Here is a 19,767-nt window from a genome sequence, read left to right as displayed (position 1 = left end):
GATGTAAAATTGATGAAAATCTGTCCATTTTTTCACATAAAGTAAAAAAAAGAAGAAAAAAAAGACTTGGGAATGAGGCTTTGTTCACATGTTGCGGCTGCTCTATAGGATTTTTTTTTTAATAATTCAAGAAACGAAAAAAATAACTCAACATGGTGGTGAATACAAAGTGTTATCAGTGTTTTTCATCCGATTTTCATCCGTGTTTGGTCAGTGTGACAGTTTCTACCATCAGTGTTTCATCAATCATTTTCTTCTCTGGAAAAATATATACCGCTTTTTTCGAATTATAAGACGCACTTTTCCTCTTAAAAATTTGGGAGAAAAATGATGGGTGCGTCTTAAAATCCGAATATAGCTTACCATGGGGTGGTGAAGAGGGGTCAAAGGAGGCAAGAGCAGTGCTATGTGATGTGCTGCCGGTGTTGTTCTGTGTGTTGCGCGGCACGGCTGGGCACTGCAGCTTGGCTCTGCGCCGCTCTGCTCTGTGCGGCGGGCGGTAAGGCACAGACCATTCTGAAGATGTCAGCGGTCAGTGCTTCAAATAATGTCGCCCAGAGTCGGTGCGTGCGCAGATGGAGCTCTCAGCTCAAGCTCTCACCTGCGCCTGCGCTGATACTGGCTGCCATTATTTGAAGCCCTCACCGCCAATCTCTTCAGAATGGCCGGTGCCTCAGCGCCACACACCAATACAATCAAAATGACTGCTGGAACACCATTGTAAATGTCAGTACCGCACAGAACAGAGCCGCGTCCACAACTCCAGCACAGATCAGCACCTGCGATGAGTATCTGGGCCCTCCTCTGTACAACTCACAGCATTGCCGTACTCCAGTACCGCATCTGCCTCCTGTGACCCCCCCCCCTCCCTGGTAAGACACCACTGGATTATAAAATATATTATATTTTTTTTTTACTTTTTTTTTTTTTTTCTCTCCAAATTTAGGGTGCGTCTTATAATCCGGTGCGTCTTCTAAAACGAAAAATACGATGTTGCAAAGCTTCTCTTATTACTTCCAACGTTAATTCGAGATTGATTGAATTGTGCGGGTAATTTTCATCTGTGACTTGGATCAATAATAAACGTGTCACAATGATTTTTTACGAACCACTTAAGGGTACTTTACACGCTCCGATCTCGCTAGCAAGATCGCAAGCGATCTTACCCGCCCCCGTCGGTTGGGCGACATGGGCAAATCGTTGCCCGTGGCGCACAACCTCGTTTACACCCGTCACACGGACTTACCTGCCCTGCGACGTCGCTCTGGCCGGCGAACCACCTCCATTCTATGGGGGCGGTTCGTGCGGCGTCACAGCATCGTCACACGGCAGGCGTCCAATAGAAGCGGAGGGGCGGAGATGAGCGGGCGGAGATGAGCGGGCGGAACATCCCGCCCACCTCCTTCCTACCACATTGCCGGTGGAGGCAGGTAAGGAGATGTTCGTCGCTCCTGCGGTGTCACACACAGCGATGTATGGTGCTGCAGGAACGAAGAACAACATCGCTAATAAGCAGAGAACGATTTTTGGTTTCAGGACGACCTCTCCGCGGCAAACGCTTTTGACCGCTTTTGTGATCTTATAAGGTCGCTCGTACTTGTCACACGCTGCAATATCGTTAATGACGCCGGATGTGCGTCACAAACACCGTGACCCCTGACGATAATTCACTAACGATATCGTACCGTGTAAAGTACCCTTTAGTCTCCAAAATATAAAAAAACAGAAACGTGAAGTCCTATAGCCTATAGTGGGTATGTGTTCTATACATGAAAAACACAGAACACGTACGTGATTCACAGATGTCTAAATGAGGCCTTAGCAACAAAATAGCGTGACAGAAATGGCAATAATACTAAATAAGCAATTTAATGGCAGTTGTCCAGCACTGCACTTTTTTGCATTGGGTTGTGTGCAGTGCTGATGACGTCACATCCCAACACGTAGCTGGATCATCAGGTATAGTGTGGCTGTCCCATTTATGAGACTAAGACATCTGCCCATGTCCCAGGGATGTGGGGATGCAACATCATCAGTCACAGTCAAATCACACATGGTCCATTGCAGAAATTTCTGGGACAAAATGATACCTTGCAAACTAAGAAACGAGTCTGTCTATTGTAGCATGTGCACGTATTTCTGCAAGATGGCTGCAAAAATGTAAGCAATTAACCTGTGTGCGTGAATTCACTGTAAGACAATCTGCAGAGGTAGAGGATCTCAATGGTGCAGCAAAATTTGTACATGAAAATTTTCCTGAAGTTTTATTATTTGCAGTTCCACAGCCTTCTGACAAATGTGTGTAATTTACTTACTGCAGCATGTGCATGAGGTGTTGAAAATAATCATAATTACAGTTACTGTAAAGCACTTTTATGGCATTTCAGACCGAAAATCAGCAAATCTGTCACCAGGTCTTCGCTACCTAATCTGAGAGCAGCATGACATAGAGACAGAGACCCTGATTCCAGTCCAGGACGGACACTTATTTTTAGTCTTTTCATAACTACAAATTAATTTTATATGTCGGCTCCAGTTTTTAACTGAGCTGCTTAGTGTAGTTTTGATAAAATCACTGATTAATCAGCAGTAGATTATCATTACAGGACTATGTGGCGTGCTGCAGGTAGTCCACAATATTCCTGAGCTCTGTATAACTGCTAGATCTGCAGCAGAAAAAACATGACAGCAAACAGCTCCGTAAGTGACACATCGCTGGAATCAGGATCTCTGTCTCAACATTATACTGCTCTCAGATGGGGGAGCAAAAACCTGGTGACAGATTCCCTTTAATGCACTGTGTGCACATGGTTTAACACGTGATATAACAAAATCTCATACTGTGAGATGTGAGAAGTGTAATATGAACAGCTGTCCTGGTGCCTACTTATAGATATATACTGTATATATGTCTATAGTATATATTATGCATAATTTAGTGCATAATGCTGGTGAATACAAGCCTGTGGTGTCAATTGCCCATGTCTTCCCACCTACTACACACTACAAGGCTGCGAAAAAAAAAAAGGTACTGTATTAGGTAAATGTACATCATATTGTTGTACATAAATAAGATCATTTTATTGATCATTACATTGTTAAGCCTCTATTCAGATGTGCACATTTACAAGCCTCCATTGGGGGTTTGCAAGAGATTTCCATCACTTCTGACAGCAGGAATAGTCTTTGGAATACCATTATTATGTATTATTTGGTTATAGAAAGACAAAAATAAAATAGCAAAGAGATACAAAAGGTTATTCTGTAATTATAACTGTTTAAATCAGATTTTTATGATTACTGTATCTATACAGTTAGCGCAGGCCACTAAGTCAAATACTAGACTCCTACTTCCTTGACTTTTCAGCAGTCTCATTAACCTGTAAAGCAGGAAACATCAAGCAATTAGTGTTATTTCCCATCCACACTACTTTCTAAGGTATTGAAAAGTCCCTACTTACATTGTAGGATCACAACAGACTAGTGATACTTTTTATGTAATTACATGAGTACTGAAACACTGAGAATAATTGGTTTATATATGTATATATAGGAGGAACTGCATTGTTTTAGTACATTACATAAAATTAACAAAGTGCCATAGTTTATGGGGCACCAGTTAACGCCCCTAAGGAAGCAATTTATTTTCCTTTTTTAAATAAATAGTGCACAAAAAGAACTCACAAAGATAGCAACAGAAAAAAATAAAATTCAGAGGTACCACAAACAGAAATCTAGGTGTACAGACTATTTGGTTCCTGTCCTTATATATTATAGTCTTGAAAAATCAGTTTTTTTCTTATGTATTTTGATTTCTTTTGCAGATGAACACTTTGGCTTTACCTTCCTCTAACGTTGTGTGTCCTCTGGGTGCTTCATCGTTACAAAATGTGGATTGGAAATGCATGCCAGCACCTAAACGTTTCTACCCAAGTCTCCCTTTTGTGCCACTTCTTCTATTGTGTTTTTGAAAATTAAACTTTTGATTTTCAGTTTTGGTATGAAAGTGGCACCCCATGGTTGTGATATGTTTATGCTCTGATCTCTTGTAAATAAAATGAACACTGCAAGTTAACAAACATGGCACAAGTTATTGAAGTACGTCATCATCATCATCATCAACAACTGTAAAATCAATCGGAGTTTAGAGAGAAGGCAGATTTCAGTAATGTTGCAGTGGCATTCTATTTGTTGTTTTTTTTTTTTCTTTTGCGCTTTTAGACACTGGCTTTGCCTGTGAGTGTGAGTGGAGCTGTACGTCACTGGCAGCAAAAGGGTTACTGCTTGCTGTTTCCCTATTAAGCTACGCCCTGTTGCACTAAGGTTTGTACAGTATCGCTCTCCATATTAATGCATTTGAAAATTGACATTATTTTTGTTTCCTTGTATTGCAGGACACCCAACCTGTCTGCAGTTCACTGTAAATATGACAGAGGCTGTTAAAACCTATCAGTGGCAGTGCATAGAGTGCAAGTCCTGCATCATGTGCGGAACATCAGAGAATGATGTGAGTTTAAAAAATATATATTGTTCTCCAATATCCTTAAATTATTTGTTCTGAAAAAAAAAAAAAAAACAGCTTAGAGTGGGTAAAAATAAATAAATAAGGGCTAAATCTAATCAGTCCAACACGGCCGAGTCCCACACTGTTGTTTTCTGCTGGAGTTATTCTGTTGTTACATGGTCATAGTAAAACTGCAGCCAATCACTGCCCAAAATGGTGACCGCCTTCAGCCAGTGTCTGAAGGGTCTACATATATCGACATATCATTGCTTGTAGGTTCTTAAATAACTGTACTCCTAATAAGATTACCGCAGCTAGAATTTAAGGTATTCAGTAATCCATGCAACAATCTCCTTGGATTTGCTCTTGATTTGTGTAAATTCAAGTTTCAGCGCCAGTCATTACTACATCCCTTTAAAGAGGACCAACCACCAGGATTTTCCTATATAAATTAAAGCCAGTGCTATACTGACACTATAATCCTGATTTTATACATACCTTTAGTTGTGAGATCGGATGTATACTTTCTGAAATATAGACAAGTAAAGTTTGTGAAATACACTGTTACTTGATTGATAGGTGCTTCAGAATATCTTATAGGTGGTTGGGATTTTGCTAATTATTCCCGCCCCTGTCTGCCTGCCTTCCCTGTAGTCCAAGCAGAGATTATCTCCTGGTGATAAAACCTAGTGTGTGTAAACAGCATGCAGACTAATAAAACACAGAATTCAGAGATGTGTCACTTAGGGTACCTTTACACTTTAGCGATGCAGCAGCGATCCGACCAGCGATCTGACCTGGTCAGGATCGCTGCTGCATCGCTACATGGTCGCTGGTGAGCTGTCAAACAGGCAGACCTCACCAGCGACCAGTGACCAGCCCCCAGCCAGCAGCGACGTGCAAGCGACGCTGCGCTTGCACGGAGCCGGCGTCTGGAAGCTGCGGACACTGGTAACTAAGGTAAACATCGGGTATGGTTACCCGATGTTTACCATAGTTACCAGCTCACACCGCTTAACTTAGGGTGTGCAGGGAGCAGGAGCCGGCACTGGCAGCGTGAGAGCTGCGGAGGCTGGTAACGAAGGTAAATATCGGGTAACCACCTTGGTTACCCGATGTTTACCTTGGTTACAGCTTACCGCAGGCTGTCAGACGCCGGCTCCTGCTCCCTGCACATTCAGGATTGTTGCTCTCTCGCTGTCACACACAGCGATGTGTGCTTATCAGCGGGAGAGCAACAATAAAAAAACGAACCAGGGCTGTGTGTAACGAGCAGCGATCTCACAGCAGGGGCCACATCGCTGCTCAGTGTCACACACAGCGAGATCGCTAATGAGGTCACAAAAAACGTGACTCAGCAGCGATCTCAGTAGCGATCTCGCTGTGTGTGAAGTACCCCTTAATCTCTACAGCATGCTGTCCTCAGATTACATATCAAAGACCTTCTGACAGATTCCCTTTAAAGGGAACCTGTCGGGTCCCCTATGTCCTCCAACCCAGCAGCATTCATGACTGTATGATCGAATTCCCTCCCTAACCAGCCCTGTAGAACGCTATTTACTAATATGAATGTTTAAATAACTACCTAGAAACGTTGCTTTTCTGATGCTAATTAGGCCTGTGACTAGTCACAGGGGCGTTGCTTCCCCAGACTAGTTTGCCCTCTTTCCGTGTTATCACACCCTTGTTGATGTGATAACATGATTTCCACAAGCTGGCATCACTGAAACCAGTGAATCCTCACAGTGCACAGTACATGCGATGTGAGGATTCAGAAGTCTGCAGTCACACAGAGTAACACATAGTGACCGCAGATTTGTGGATTTAGACTGGACACCCCCTTTAAGCCAGGTTTACAAACTACCTGAGTCCAGACACAATTTATCGGGCAACTTCAACTAAACCATATTACTTGGGTAAGTGCCCTGCTCACTATCTGATACTGCCCTGGAAAGGGAACCTTAAGATACCCCTGTTTGTTAGCTAATGGTCTGTTCAAAAGCATGACACATTATGGCTGATTTACAAAGGTGTATGTGCCAGAAATCAGGTTTAATTTGTGCCAAAAACGGTCTGTCATGGTTTGTGCCACATTTGTTATGTGTTCCAGACAAGTTGTCATTGTGTTTTTAACATTCATGATAAGGGGAAATGGCACATCAGAATGTGGTAGAGAAAAGACATGGCCTGGATCGCTGTCCTGAGCTTCACAATTGTGCCAAAAATTGGCAATACTTTGTGGACCAAAGCAAGCCAACTAACAAACGACATGAACTTAGGATAGACGGTAAAGGGTAGACCAGATTTATTCACGCAGCATGAGGTTCTTTGATAATTGTGATGCATTTTAGACAGCTTTTGTGAATCAAGCATGTGAAGTCAATCATGGACACTAGTAAAAATTCTCATCAATTGTTGTAAAGACAAAGGGAATATTTACTCGTTAATAAACAGATTGTGAATAGATCAATTTAACATGAAACTATTGTTTAAAATAAATACAGTATTAAAGATGTGATATTTATTAGTGTTCATTTTTAATTGTTATTCTGTGCATGTCGTCCTCATGAAGGAACAGCTGCTATTTTGCGATGACTGCGATCGTGGATATCACATGTATTGCCTCAGTCCTCCCATGGATGAACCACCAGAAGGTGATCTTTTATTTTTTTTTTTATTTATATATAAATGTATATACATGTCTACTTTATGTATTCTCTCTCGTGAGAATTGTGCTCCCTCAAGTTTTCCTTAGAGGATGTTCACATGGAGTGTTTTTTTTTTATTACGTGGATTTTTCCAACTAAATTCACAGAAAAATAAAGTCTAAGAAGACCCAATAATTTTTTGTCATGTTATATGTATTTTTTACATGCTTTTTCAAATTTGAAGCATTTTTCAAGCAGAAATGTATCAAGAATTGACACTTGGAAAAAAAGCAGCACCACAGGCACAACATGCATGCTTTTCTATTGAAATGAATAGGAAGGTCAATCAAATAGTATTTGAATATGCTTTTCATATGGCTTTTAGAGCAGACTCTAGCCCAAAATCCAGGTGAAAAAAACTGTCAAATTGTTTTCTTCTTTCTTTGCTCTTTTTTTTTTTTTCTTCAGAAAAAAATGAACATGTAAAAAAGGTGCCGTTTAAAAAAAAAAAACAAAAAAAACCCGAAAAACTCTCATACTTAAAAACTGGCATTTGCCTTACTGGCAGAAACCTGAAAAAACCTAATAGAATTTATTAGAGACTTACCGTATAAACTCATCAGATATTTTCTAGCATGTAAACCCATAACGACAAATACACATAAGGTTTTGTTCACATGTTGCTTTTTTCTGCAGCCAAAACCTGATTGCTTGGCAGTAAAAAAAAGCTGCAGCCAAAATGTTGTTTTTTCTGTCTTTTTTGCTGCTTTTTTCTTGCTGTGTTTTTAAGGCCGGGTCACACTAGTATATAGCATTGGATGTGATATGCTAATGACACTTAGCTCACACTAAGTACGAGCATAAGGCAAGTGTCAACTACTGTGATCTGATTCCCTCGCATGCAAGAATCAGAGCATAGGTGAGGAGAAGAGGAAAAGATTATTCATCTCCATTGCATGTCTCTGCGTAGATCACACTGCATGTGGATGTCATCAGTGCAGTCCGATGTTTCACACGCACCCATAGACTTGTATGGGTGCGTGTGATCTAAGACTTCTTGGCAATGCAGCATGCTGCTAATTTTTTTGCTCCTGTCACAGATATGACCTGCATCATTGATTAACATTGATGCAAATGCAATTGGAGATTTTCTTGCATTGCACTTTTCCAATTTAAACACTAACCTGAGCAAGACCTAAGGATCCCAAAGTTTAGCTTTCCTTCCAGCTTGATAGTAGAGGGAATTGTGTACTTAACACATTGGTAATGAATTGTGTACTTAATACATTGATAGGGAATGGAATACCTAAAAGGTTGGTAGGGAAGTGTTTACTTTCACATGTTGGTAGGACATTGTTTTTTCCTGACTCCAATTACAGTTTAATTAAAGTTGTGATGTGTTAATGTAAGCAATGCCTGACCAGCTCAATGCCCTACCAACGTGTGATAAAAACACTGAAAGGATTGACTTTTTGTTTCAAAAATACAGTTTTCCAATTCAGAGTAAAGATGAAGTTGCCCAAAACAAAGCATTCAACTGTCAAAGTAAAACAAGTTTATTATTACAGATTATAGTGGCATAAAATCATGCATTATTATAACTGTCACAATCTCATAAGAAACATTGTTACTGTAAATGTCCCAGTACAAACAAACTCATATATAAAGACACACAAAAATAAAATAATAAAGGTATAGCTAGATAGATTATAGAAACAATAGTTAGAGAGAGAGAGCTATCCTGCAGATATCCAATTTCCCAACCCCCCTATATATTACACACTTGCACCTTTTAGTACATTTCATGTGGCAGTAAAGGGTATTTAGCCTGGTTTAATAAATAACTAATATAAAAAACGACATGGGGTCCCCCTATTTTTGATAACCAACAAAGGTAAATCAGAAAGCTGTGGGCTGATATTATCAGGCTGGGATGGTCTATAATTATTTGGCCCTTCCCAGCCTAAAAATATCACCCAACAGCTGCCCCAGAAATGGTGCTTCACACTAGATGTGCTGATTCTGGCGCTTCACCTCGGGTTTTCCCGATTGCCCTAGTGAATTTGCAATAAAGGGTAACGGTACTTTGGGTTGATGTCAGCTGTGTAGTGTCAGCTGGTATCAAGCCCTGGTGTTAGTAATGGAGAGGCGTCTTTTAGACACCTGTATTACTAACCCAGTAAGTAAAAAAAAAAAATACACAAAAATAGTTTTTAAAAACAATAAAAAAAAACACTCCCCACACTTTCCCTGGTTCATCATTTTATTAAAAAAAAAAATGCAGGTCCACTGTAGTACAGGGAATCAGACAGTCAACAAATGGAATCCTGAAAGACATAGAAAGAGAGCAACAATATAAAAAGCTGTCCCTTGTTCACTAATTTATTAGAAAGCAAAGTTCCCAAGTCTGACATAGTCCAGTGGTTAACATGATGTTCTTTTACGTAGATCAAAGGCTATGGAGCCTCAGAACTTTGAGCAGCGTCCACTCCTAGCTCACATTGAATTCCGCGAGACCTGGTGCCTTTGATGAGCAGTGATGCCAGGAATTTCACTGCTTATCACTGTGATGAGTGGTGACATTCCTGACATCACTGCTCAACAGAGGCGCTGGGTCTCATGGAGCGCAGCGTGAACGTGGAGTAGCTACTGCATAAAATTTGTGGAGGCTTGTTCTGAGTCTCTATAGCCTTTGATCTATGTAATCGAGGAATGTCGTGAGAACCGCTGGACTACATCAGACTTGGGAACTTTGCTTTCTAGTAAATTGGTGAATAGTCTTTTGATTTTGTTTCTCTCTATTTATGTTTTTTAGGTTTACATTTGTGGGCTACGTCAGAATCCGTGGACTACGTTGGACTTGCTTTTTTTTTAATTTATTTAATTTTTAATTAATTGGTGAACCAGGGAAAAAGTAGGAGTATTTTTTTTCAAATACTTTTTGTATGTTTACTACATTATTAACACCAGGCCTTGATGCCAGCTGGCACTACCCAGCTGACATTAACCCTAACTACCATTACCTTAATTGCCAACGTACCAGGGCAATTGGGAAGAGCTGAGGTGAAGCATTAGAATTGGTGCATCGTATATGATGTGCCATTTCTGGTGTGGCTGCGGGCTGCTATTTTTAGGCTAGGAAGATTCCAATAACCATGGGCCTTCCCAGCCTGATAATACCATCCCCCAGCTCTCTGCTTTACCTTTGCTGGTTATCAAAAATAGGGGGGACCTCAAGCAGTTTTTTAAAAAAAATTATTATTAGGCTAAACCAGGCTACACCCCTTTAGTGTCACATGAATGGCACTAAAGGGTGCAAGTGTATAACATGTAGGGGTGAGTGGGACATTAGATATCTGCAGGATATCTAGCTTTCTATCATCTATTTATACCTTTATATTTTTTTTCTGTGTTTATATAGTATTTTTGTTTGTACTGGGACGTGGGCGGTTATACTATTTTGTATGAGATGTGAAGGTTATAATATTGCATGATTTTATACCAGTATAATCTATAATACTTGTTTTACTTTAACAGTTGAACTCTTTGCTTTGGGCAACTTCTGCTTTTCACTGCTGCCTGTGTTTCAACCTTTAATAATAAGACAAACAAAAATGCATGTGTCAAAAACGTATGTAATAAAAAACGCACCCAAAAATGCAAGTAAACTAAGTTACGGAATTGGTGCAGAAATTCTGCTGCATCAAAAACTCAACAAACTCTGACCATGGAAATGTACCCTAAAATAGCCATGTGACAGCAAGTTGCTCAGATGGTACAGGTTGCACAGCATGTCTGAGAATTGATGTTGCACATCCCAAGTCTCCGCACTCTGCAGGAAGGATATTGTCACAGCAGATACGGTATCACCCTTTGAACTGCATAGTATAAAATATGTAGCAAAACCAGTGTTACTTATTAGAATTTTGCCACAATTTCATAGATGGTAGCTGAACATGGAAACTTTACCGCACTCTCTCATTTATTTAAATCTAAAATTCTGCATTTAAAGTAGTGTTCCCATTAAACTTTCTATTAGCTAAACCTATGTACTGTATATGTAGTGAAGTGTGGGCATGTTAATATACCCACTGATCGCTTTCTTCACTGGTTTCCAGCGCTGCTCCTGTCCTCTCTCCACTCCACTTTTATTCCGACTTTCTGGCTCACATTGGGATCTGTATGTGAGCTGGGAGACACTTTTACAATGCAAGTCTAGGGAGTGTGACTTTTGGTTCAAACATTGTGGGAAGGCAAAACGAAAAAGCCACCATGTCACCCAGAAGAAAACCAGAGTGGCACTGGAAACCAGGCAAGACGGCGGTCAATGAGTATATTAATGTGCCTACACTACGTATACAATTACACAGGTTTTCATATTCAGCTACTGTCTACTGCAATATTTCTTCCTAGATTGGACTCATTTTTAGACAGACTCAATCTTCGCAGAAAATATTATTGTAAATGATGGGGAAATAAAAAGGTTCACATCTTCTGTCTGATTTTTCTTATGTCTTGTCTTTGCACAATAGGAAGCTGGAGCTGTCATCTGTGCATGAATGAAGTAAGAGAAGACTCCTTGCCCCAAGACTAGGAGTACGTGTAATGCCTAGATAACGGGAATGAAGATGCCTACAGTGACTTGACAACTGGATATTTTTCATCGTCCTCATTATGAGAATCACTGTGTTTGTGCTTCACTGATCTAATACTGATAGCCACTGAGATATGGATACTGGATATTGACTGCAGCTCATAAAATGAACTCTTGACCAGCCTGTGTTCTTCAATAAGTGAGCATAATGATTTGCAGTCCTGCCTCTCCATCAACATATCCAAGTGACTAATATGTTACTAACATCTAATTTGTTAGAATAATGCAAAAATGTAAAGACTAAAAGAGATAGTTTTGTCTGACAAGTGCAAAACATTTTGCCATCCATGTTCAGGGTGATAATACCGTTATATTGCTAATGCATAATCCGCAAATATTAATAATATTGGTTGCTCATGCCTTCCTCTTGCTCTCTTTATAGGACTTGACTTCTTAACACTGAAAACTCCTTTGAAACTTTGTAGTAAGGGAAACCTGAATATTTTTAAAGATTTCAACCCAAAACCTAAAAATCACTGTACACTCAAAATCTGATGTTAGGTATTGTCGAAGTTCAGCAATTATGTTTGTTTTACTTATATTTACTAATTACTTTTCATTTTGCTAGTCAGATGTAGGGTCCATTGTTTGTATAAGGCCCCCTTCACACGTCCGTGATTCCGGTACATATGAAGTCCATTTTCATACGAACCGGAGACATGGACATATGCAGACCTATTAAAATCAATGGGTCTGCGCACACATCCGTGTTTTTTCATGGACATCTGTTCTCCAGCAGCACTGATGTCACACAGACTGCAAACTGATGTGACACATACCAGAGAAAACACGTGTCTTTGAAATATAGTAATTTTCTATACTCTCTTGTCTCCAGTGCTGCTGTCTTCGGCACTGCTGTCATTTGCTCCCAGGGCTTGCTTATTATGCTCATGAATATTCACTGTACCGCGGACCTGGAAGCAGCAGCGCCGGGGACAAGGTGAGTAAAAACTTGCTGCAGTCTGTGTGCTATCACGGATAGCACACAGAGTACACTGTGCCAAAATCATGGCACATGGATGGCCATACGCACCTTCAACACGAACTGTGAAAAACGTGTTTTTTTACTGACGTGTGAAGGGGGCCGAACAGATATAACAGAGCCATGTTATTATATGTCACTTTTGAATCTGCTTCTCAGTATCTTAAAGGATTTTTCCACTACTCTGACAACTGGTTCTCAATCACCATAGTTCCAACATAAAAAATAAAAGCAGCTATACTAACCTTCTAATGTTGGCGACATTCCAGTGATGTTGGCACCTGCTCTCTCGGGACATAATGTCCCGCAAGCCCTTCAGGCAATTACCGTGTTTTTCCAAAAATAAGACCTCCTCCAAAAATAAGCCCTAGCAGGGATTTTCAGCATTTTCGGAGAAAGGCTTAAATATAAGCCCTCCCCCGAAAATAAGCCCTAGTCCCGGATCAATAATGAAGTGTCCGTGCAGCTAAAAAAGTTACAGGTACTACAGGACACTTCATTATACACAGCAGCACCCGGCAATCACACTCACCAGAAGCCGAGCAGCAGGACCTGCAGTGATCGCACACCCACACACATCAGCTCTCACACACACACAAACACACACACACACACACACACAAAATCAGATCTCACACACAAACATCGGATCACACACACAGTCAGATCACACACAAACACCAAATCACACATACAAACATCGGATCGCACACACATCGGATCGCATACACACTCGCCTCATCCAGCGATGATCGGCTGTGTGTGCCTGCAATCGGATGTGTGTATCTGTCATGACTGTGTGTGCCTGCGATCTGCTGTGTCTGATCTGCTGTGTATATCTGCGATCTGCTGTGTGTGTGTGTGCCTGTGATCGGATGTGTGTATCTGTGATCAGCTGTGTGTGCCTGCAATCTGCTGTGTGTGATCTGCTGTGTATATCTGTGATCTGCTGTGTGTGTGTGTGTGTGTGTGTGTGTGTGTGTGTGTGTGATCTGCTGTGTGTGTGATTTGCTGTGTGTGTGTTTGGGATCTTCTGTGTGTGTCAGCGTGTCAGCTAGCAGCAGGGTAGGACGGCGTGCAGCAACCACCAAAGATCAGAGGAGAACCTGGGAACCACGCAGACTTCCTGGTCTGGTGAGTATGAGTCTCCTGGGAAGTGGGGGGGGGGGTCTGCTTTTTTGGGGGGTAAACTTAACCCCAACCGTGTTTCTCCAAGAATAAGACCTCCTCCAAAAATAAGCCCTAGTGCTTTTTTGGGGGGCAACAAAAATATAAGACAGTGTCTTATTTTTGGAAAAACACGGTAGTGGCTACTTTCCTCTCACTTCCTTTGGATGAACCTTCCGCCCTGGAAGAAATGAGTTTATGCTGTTGCTCTCTAAAGGCCGCTTTACACGCTACGATATATCTAACGATATGTCGTCGGGGTCACGTCGTTAGTGACGCATATCCCGCATCGTTTGACATATCGTAGCGTGTAACACAAATGAGCGACTGTGAATGAGCAAAAATACTCACCTTATCGTTGCTCGTTGACACGTCGCTCATTTTCAAAAAAATCGAACGTCCTTCTGTGCTCCGGTTGTTCATCGTTCCCGAGGCAGAACACGTCGCTCCATGTGACACTCCGGGAATGATGATCTGCAGCTTACCTACCTCCACCGGCAATGCGGAAGGAAGGAGGTGGGCGGGATGTTTACATCCCGCTTATCTCCGCCCCTCCGCTTCTATTGGACACCTGCCGTGTGACGTCGCTGTGACGCCGCACAAACTGCCCCCTTAGAAAGGAGGCGGTTCGCCGGCCAAAGCGACGTCGCAGGGTAGGCAAGTCCGTGTGATGGGGTTCAGCGAGGTTGTGCGGCACGGGCAGCAATTTGCCCGTGTCGCACAACCGACGGGGGCGGGTACGATCGCTTGCGCTAGCGAGATCGCAGCGTGTAAAGTCCACTTAACGTCCTTCAGATGTCATGTACGTCCAAATGGAGTGAAAGGTACAGGCAGAAACATCGCTAGTATGGCTCCAACATTGGAGGTGAGTATATTGCTAGTGTGCTCCACATAAAAGTAAAAGATGTATACTCGCCTTCTGGACTGGTGCCATGGCTCCCGTAGGACTGGTGCCTTACAAGGGTCTGAGTTGTGTCTGACAGTTCAGGGTACAGTACTCATGTGACAATGTTAAATGAATGCTGGAAATCAGTGCCGATCCGAGTAGGAAGTGTAGTTTTTGTTTGTTATGGTGCACACAAGCACTTAGAAACACTTTGTCCAGTAGTGGTCAACCCCTCAATTTTTCTGATAATTTATAGCTGTTTTCACTCAAAAATGTAATTTGCTGGACACAAGGGAGCTTCAGGTTTATAAACTAGTCTCAATTTATAGCACTTTCCACAAAAGGAAAAAAAAAAACCAAAAAACATTTTACTGCAAATAGCTACCAGCATGACATAAAACTGTAAGCTGGCCATTCACACCAGATAGCTTTCTGCGGCACTCTCATTTTCACCACCTCCCCACTTTGATGCACAGCCTGCTCGGCGGCGTGTGTGTGCATAGCAGGTTGTCAATCAAAATGCCAGAGAGTGAATACAGTGGCTCAGTGTAGTAAGCAGTGACTGTAAGCACTCCCTGCACCGCCCCAATGACTGAAAGCAACTACACGGGGAATAATTATTTTTTTTACCTCTGTGGACCTTGCTCCAATAAACCAGAGACACAGGGTTTAAATGCTACTTGCCTACAGAGCTTTCTGTATTTAAGACAAGTACTGTCTTGTCCGCAGATTGGATAAGACTAGTTCATGTTGTGATTTTTTTTTTTCCTTATACAGACCGTAGGTATGCATGGAAAGTTGCACATGCACACTAGCACATTGACCAGCATTAGTCAGTCATCCATGTGCACATGGACAGCTCACTAGCTTAAAGGGACTGTCAGCACAGATTGACTGTATAGTACAGGCGCTCAGTGCATCATGGCAGGGCCAAACATTTATATACTCCTTCCCTCCTGCTTGTTTCCCCTCAATCTTCTTTGTCCCAGCTTGTTTGATTGATACAGCTCTGGCTTTATATAGCAAGAAAAGTGAGGAGACAGATGGAAACAAGCAGGTGGGAGGGTGTATATAAATGTTTGGGTCCACCATGATGCATCGAGCGCCTGTACTTGGTACTTGATTCGGTGCAGACAGAGTCTCTTTAAATAAAGCTACCGTATTTTGTAATCCTCTGGGACTGTCTTTGTGTAAGAGAAACACTACAAAAGGTGATATGTTTTTAGGATCGATAAAGGTCCTGAGGTGAAACCACAATGATTTGGCTTACCATAAAAAATATTGCAGAAAACGTTTGCTTTGCAAAAGTGCATCTATTTCTTGCAATGTCCCAATTAATTATTGCACTTTTATAATTAAATCCTTACTAGTCTGAGTTTTTCAGCTCCCCAGCCTTACCACTGCCATAACTTGAGTTTTACAATGTAAAAGCTAGTTTTGGTGCCGCACTTTTTCCTTTTGGCCGGCCAGACATATCTTTGTGTCATGCACACAAACTCAAAGCACGGGGTGCATAAGAGATGAGGTAGTATAAAAAATGTAATTGCAGCGACAGTGACATCTTTTAGGTTGAAATAGAGTCACTTGCAGTCATGTGAATCTGTGTGTTAAAGCCCAAATTGTCATCCACCATATGCATTTAACGCTGAGATGTACAGATATTTGGTTTGAACAAACCACACCGCATCCCTGCAATGTATGGAACATGACCGCAAATAGCTGACATACTGAAATCCAACATGCCTGATAATTTTTTTTTTTTTTCCTGGTCAGCTGCCATTACTGGAGATTCAGCATTCTCCCTTAGATTGCTGGCTGGGCTCCCCAATATTTATGGATGTAATTAAGTGTTGGCACAACTGTTGCTTGCATTCCTCACAGGTTAAGGGCAACCAGTCTTCAGTTAAGAAAATATGCATTCCCTATATGGAAAATCCCAGGTGAGATACCTAAAAAGGTTTGTGCCAAGTCTGAGAGTTATCTGCTATCTGCACGATAGAGCTTACTTCTCAATTACTGGGACCACCATTGACCCAAGAATGTGCCATCTCCAGCAATCTCGAAGACAATGATTTAGAGGGGAAGTGCACATGTTCAACCTCCCCTATCGGACAGGGTTGGGGCCCTGTTCTCGAAACCTGTAGATAACCCACTGCTAGGGACACAACGATTGGGGAAAAATGATGGATGATGTTCTATGCACATGAAAATAATTCTATATTTTACTATACACAAAAGGAAAATAAATATCCAGTGTTAATAAATGTTAACTACAGTATGCTGCAGCAGTATGTGCAGGAAATCTTTAAAAACTGTTAATGAATCGAGTTTATAATTTCAGTATTAAACATGTCTTACTTGTTATATAACACATTTCAACTATGTTACGTTATGACTTTTCTGTTGCAGTAAATATCACTATCAGGAACACCAGTATTAGTACTGTGCTTGTAAACTAGACAGCATGACATTATTTTTTTTTTATTTTTCTACTGTTACATTGTCAAATGTTACATATTTAAAAATGTATATGCATTAAAGATCTGGTTGATTAAATATACCAATCTTGTATAAGCAATATTTTGATATGGTTTCACAAACTTGACATGTCAAAAGTTTTGGCCTGTTGACGACTGGGTGCCAGGACCCCCAGCGATCAAAAAAAACAGTGACGAAAAGAGAATTTATCAACAGCCTAGTTCACTCGAGGAGCCAAGGGGAAACGTAATCAGTTCACCAACTCTTCAGTTCTATCCCTTTGTTACGTCAAACCTTCATTTTATTGATTAGTGGAGATCCCCTCAACCTAAACCAAACAATAAATCATGGCAAAAGTTTGGCAAAATGTTTCTAGGACACTAATGTTTATAGCTTATCTTTAGGATAGGTGATCAATATGAAAATGGTCCAACGCTTGGTACTACGACCAATCAGTTGTTAGCAGGTCCCGTGATTGCTGGAAGTAGACAGTTCACCCAGAATACGACTGCTCTGTGTACAATGTGCAGTTGTAGTTGCTGATCTCTAGTAATACAGCTCCGCTTCCACTAAAGTGATTTATTGCTATTAAAGTCCTTTAATAAAATCTCTTAAAAAATATACTAACTTGCCTAATTTTACCAGGAATTTACTACAGATTAATCAAAAGTCATATCCTGGGTATAAGCACTTTCTAATTACTGCATGTGATTAACATTAAAGGAACCGTCTCCGCTCAGAATGACTGTTGAAACCAAGTACAGGCGCTCGGTGCATCATAATGGGGCCAAACATTGAAATGCACCTTCCCACCTGCTTGATGCCTCTGATTGGCTGCAGGGATCACATGACATCACACTGGTACGCGATTCCAGCACAGACACCGGAGATGAGTATGAGTGTTATTTTAAAAAGGTGGAAGATTCTGATTGTGAAGGGGTTGTCTGAGTAGTGGACAAGCCCTTTAATAATGCAAACTGTAACCAATGATAGGTAATGACAAAAATGTAAGACAAAATAAAAAATAAAAAATTATTATATATATATACTATATTATTATATATATACTTAACAGCAATATAGATAGATGTACTGCATATAGAGACAAATGTGGACAAACCAGTGGAGATTACAATTGTTCAACCATATTTGTGCTATTTACAGGACTTGTCCCAGAAATAAATCATATATTCACAGGAAAAGTGTTAAAAAGGGTTCTCCACCCTAGGGCAAACCTTTAACAAACAGAGAGAAGCTGATCACCAAATGACTGCTCAAACCGGCTAGCAGAGCAAAAGCCTGTGTATATTGCACACAGTTAAGGCCACTTTACACGCTGCAATATCAGTATCGATATCGCTAGTGAGCGTACCCGCCCCGTCGGTTGTGCGTCACAGGCAAATCGCTGCCCGTGGCGCACAACATCGCTTACACCCGTCACACATACTTACCTGCCTAGCGACCGTCGCTGTGGCCGGCAAACAGCCTCCTTTCTAAGGGAGCGGTTCGTGCGGCGTCACTAAACGGCCGCCCAATAGAAGCGGAGGGGCAGAGATGAGCGGGACGAACATCCTGCCCACCTCCTTCCTTGCTTATTGCCGGCGGCTGCAGGTAAGGTGATGTTCATCGTTCCTGCAGTGTCACAGATAGCGATGTGTGCTGCCGCAGGAACGACAAACAACCTGTGTCCTGCAACAGCAACGATAATCGGGAAAGGAACGACGCGTCAACGATCAACGATTAGGTAAGTAATTTTGATCGTTAACGGTCATTCGTGCGTTTCACACGCAACGACGTCGCTAATGAGGCCAGATGTGCGTCACGAATTCCGTTACCCCAACGACATCTCGTTAGAAATGAAAAATTGTGACGTAGCAGCGACGTCGTTGTCGTCGTTGCTGTGTGTGACACCACCCTAAGGCTTCATTCACACTGGTTCTTAAGGGCTCCCATTCTCAAGATCTGTAAGAGTCTCAGTAGCCTTATCCCCAGCAATCATACATTTATCATCTATCCTGTGGAGAGCTGAATAGGTGATACGGTCTATGGGACAATTCCTTTTATTCCTATGCAACATCCCCATTACGTGTTTGGCAAAAGTTGGATGTGCAGGTATGGAGCTGAGCCAGGAGCGCCAAACCTGCTCCATACATGGCAGGTGCCGGCTGTATTATACACAGAAAACTCATAAATGAAACATTAAGAAAAACCACCAGGATTGTCTTTTTTTTTTGTCCACAGTATTCACTTGATACAAATGCCAAATATGAATATTATTTTGTAGTTGTTCTTTCTATTTGATTTTTTCAAAGTCTTAATTAATCAGGAAATGAATCAATGAGTTTGGCTTCACCTATGGAATTCTGTCTCACTTATATTTCAAAAAAAAAAAAAAATTCTAGATATGTCTTAAAGTCAATATCGGTCTCCATAAGTTAAGGTGTACAC

At 41.3% G+C, this 19,767-nt stretch overlaps 1 protein-coding gene across 4 annotated transcripts in view; it reads left to right on the top strand.

Annotated features, from left to right (window-relative positions):
• DPF3 (double PHD fingers 3) overlaps positions 1-15,767 on the top strand; it is a 235,017-nt gene extending 219,250 nt beyond the window's left edge. For 2 of the 4 annotated variants that reach the window (XM_075330130.1, XM_075330127.1), the window contains 3 exons: positions 4,395-4,507; positions 7,083-7,158; positions 11,685-15,767. In XM_075330130.1, the coding sequence (XP_075186245.1) occupies positions 4,395-4,507; positions 7,083-7,158; positions 11,685-11,746 (251 nt within the window). In that variant the 3' untranslated portion in view covers positions 11,747-15,767. Of the gene's footprint in view, positions 1-4,394; positions 4,508-7,076; positions 7,159-11,684 lie in introns of all 4 variants that reach the window. The other 2 variants (XM_075330128.1, XM_075330126.1) reach the window with 1 other exon arrangement.
• The last annotated feature ends 4,000 nt before the right edge of the window (positions 15,768-19,767 follow it).

This window comes from Anomaloglossus baeobatrachus, chromosome 12 (assembly GCF_048569485.1).
Source record: "Anomaloglossus baeobatrachus isolate aAnoBae1 chromosome 12, aAnoBae1.hap1, whole genome shotgun sequence".
NCBI classification, from domain to species: Eukaryota; Metazoa; Chordata; class Amphibia; order Anura; family Aromobatidae; genus Anomaloglossus; species Anomaloglossus baeobatrachus.
The sequence above is the reverse complement of the archived record's forward strand: the minus strand, read 5'-3'. Positions and strand labels throughout refer to the sequence as shown.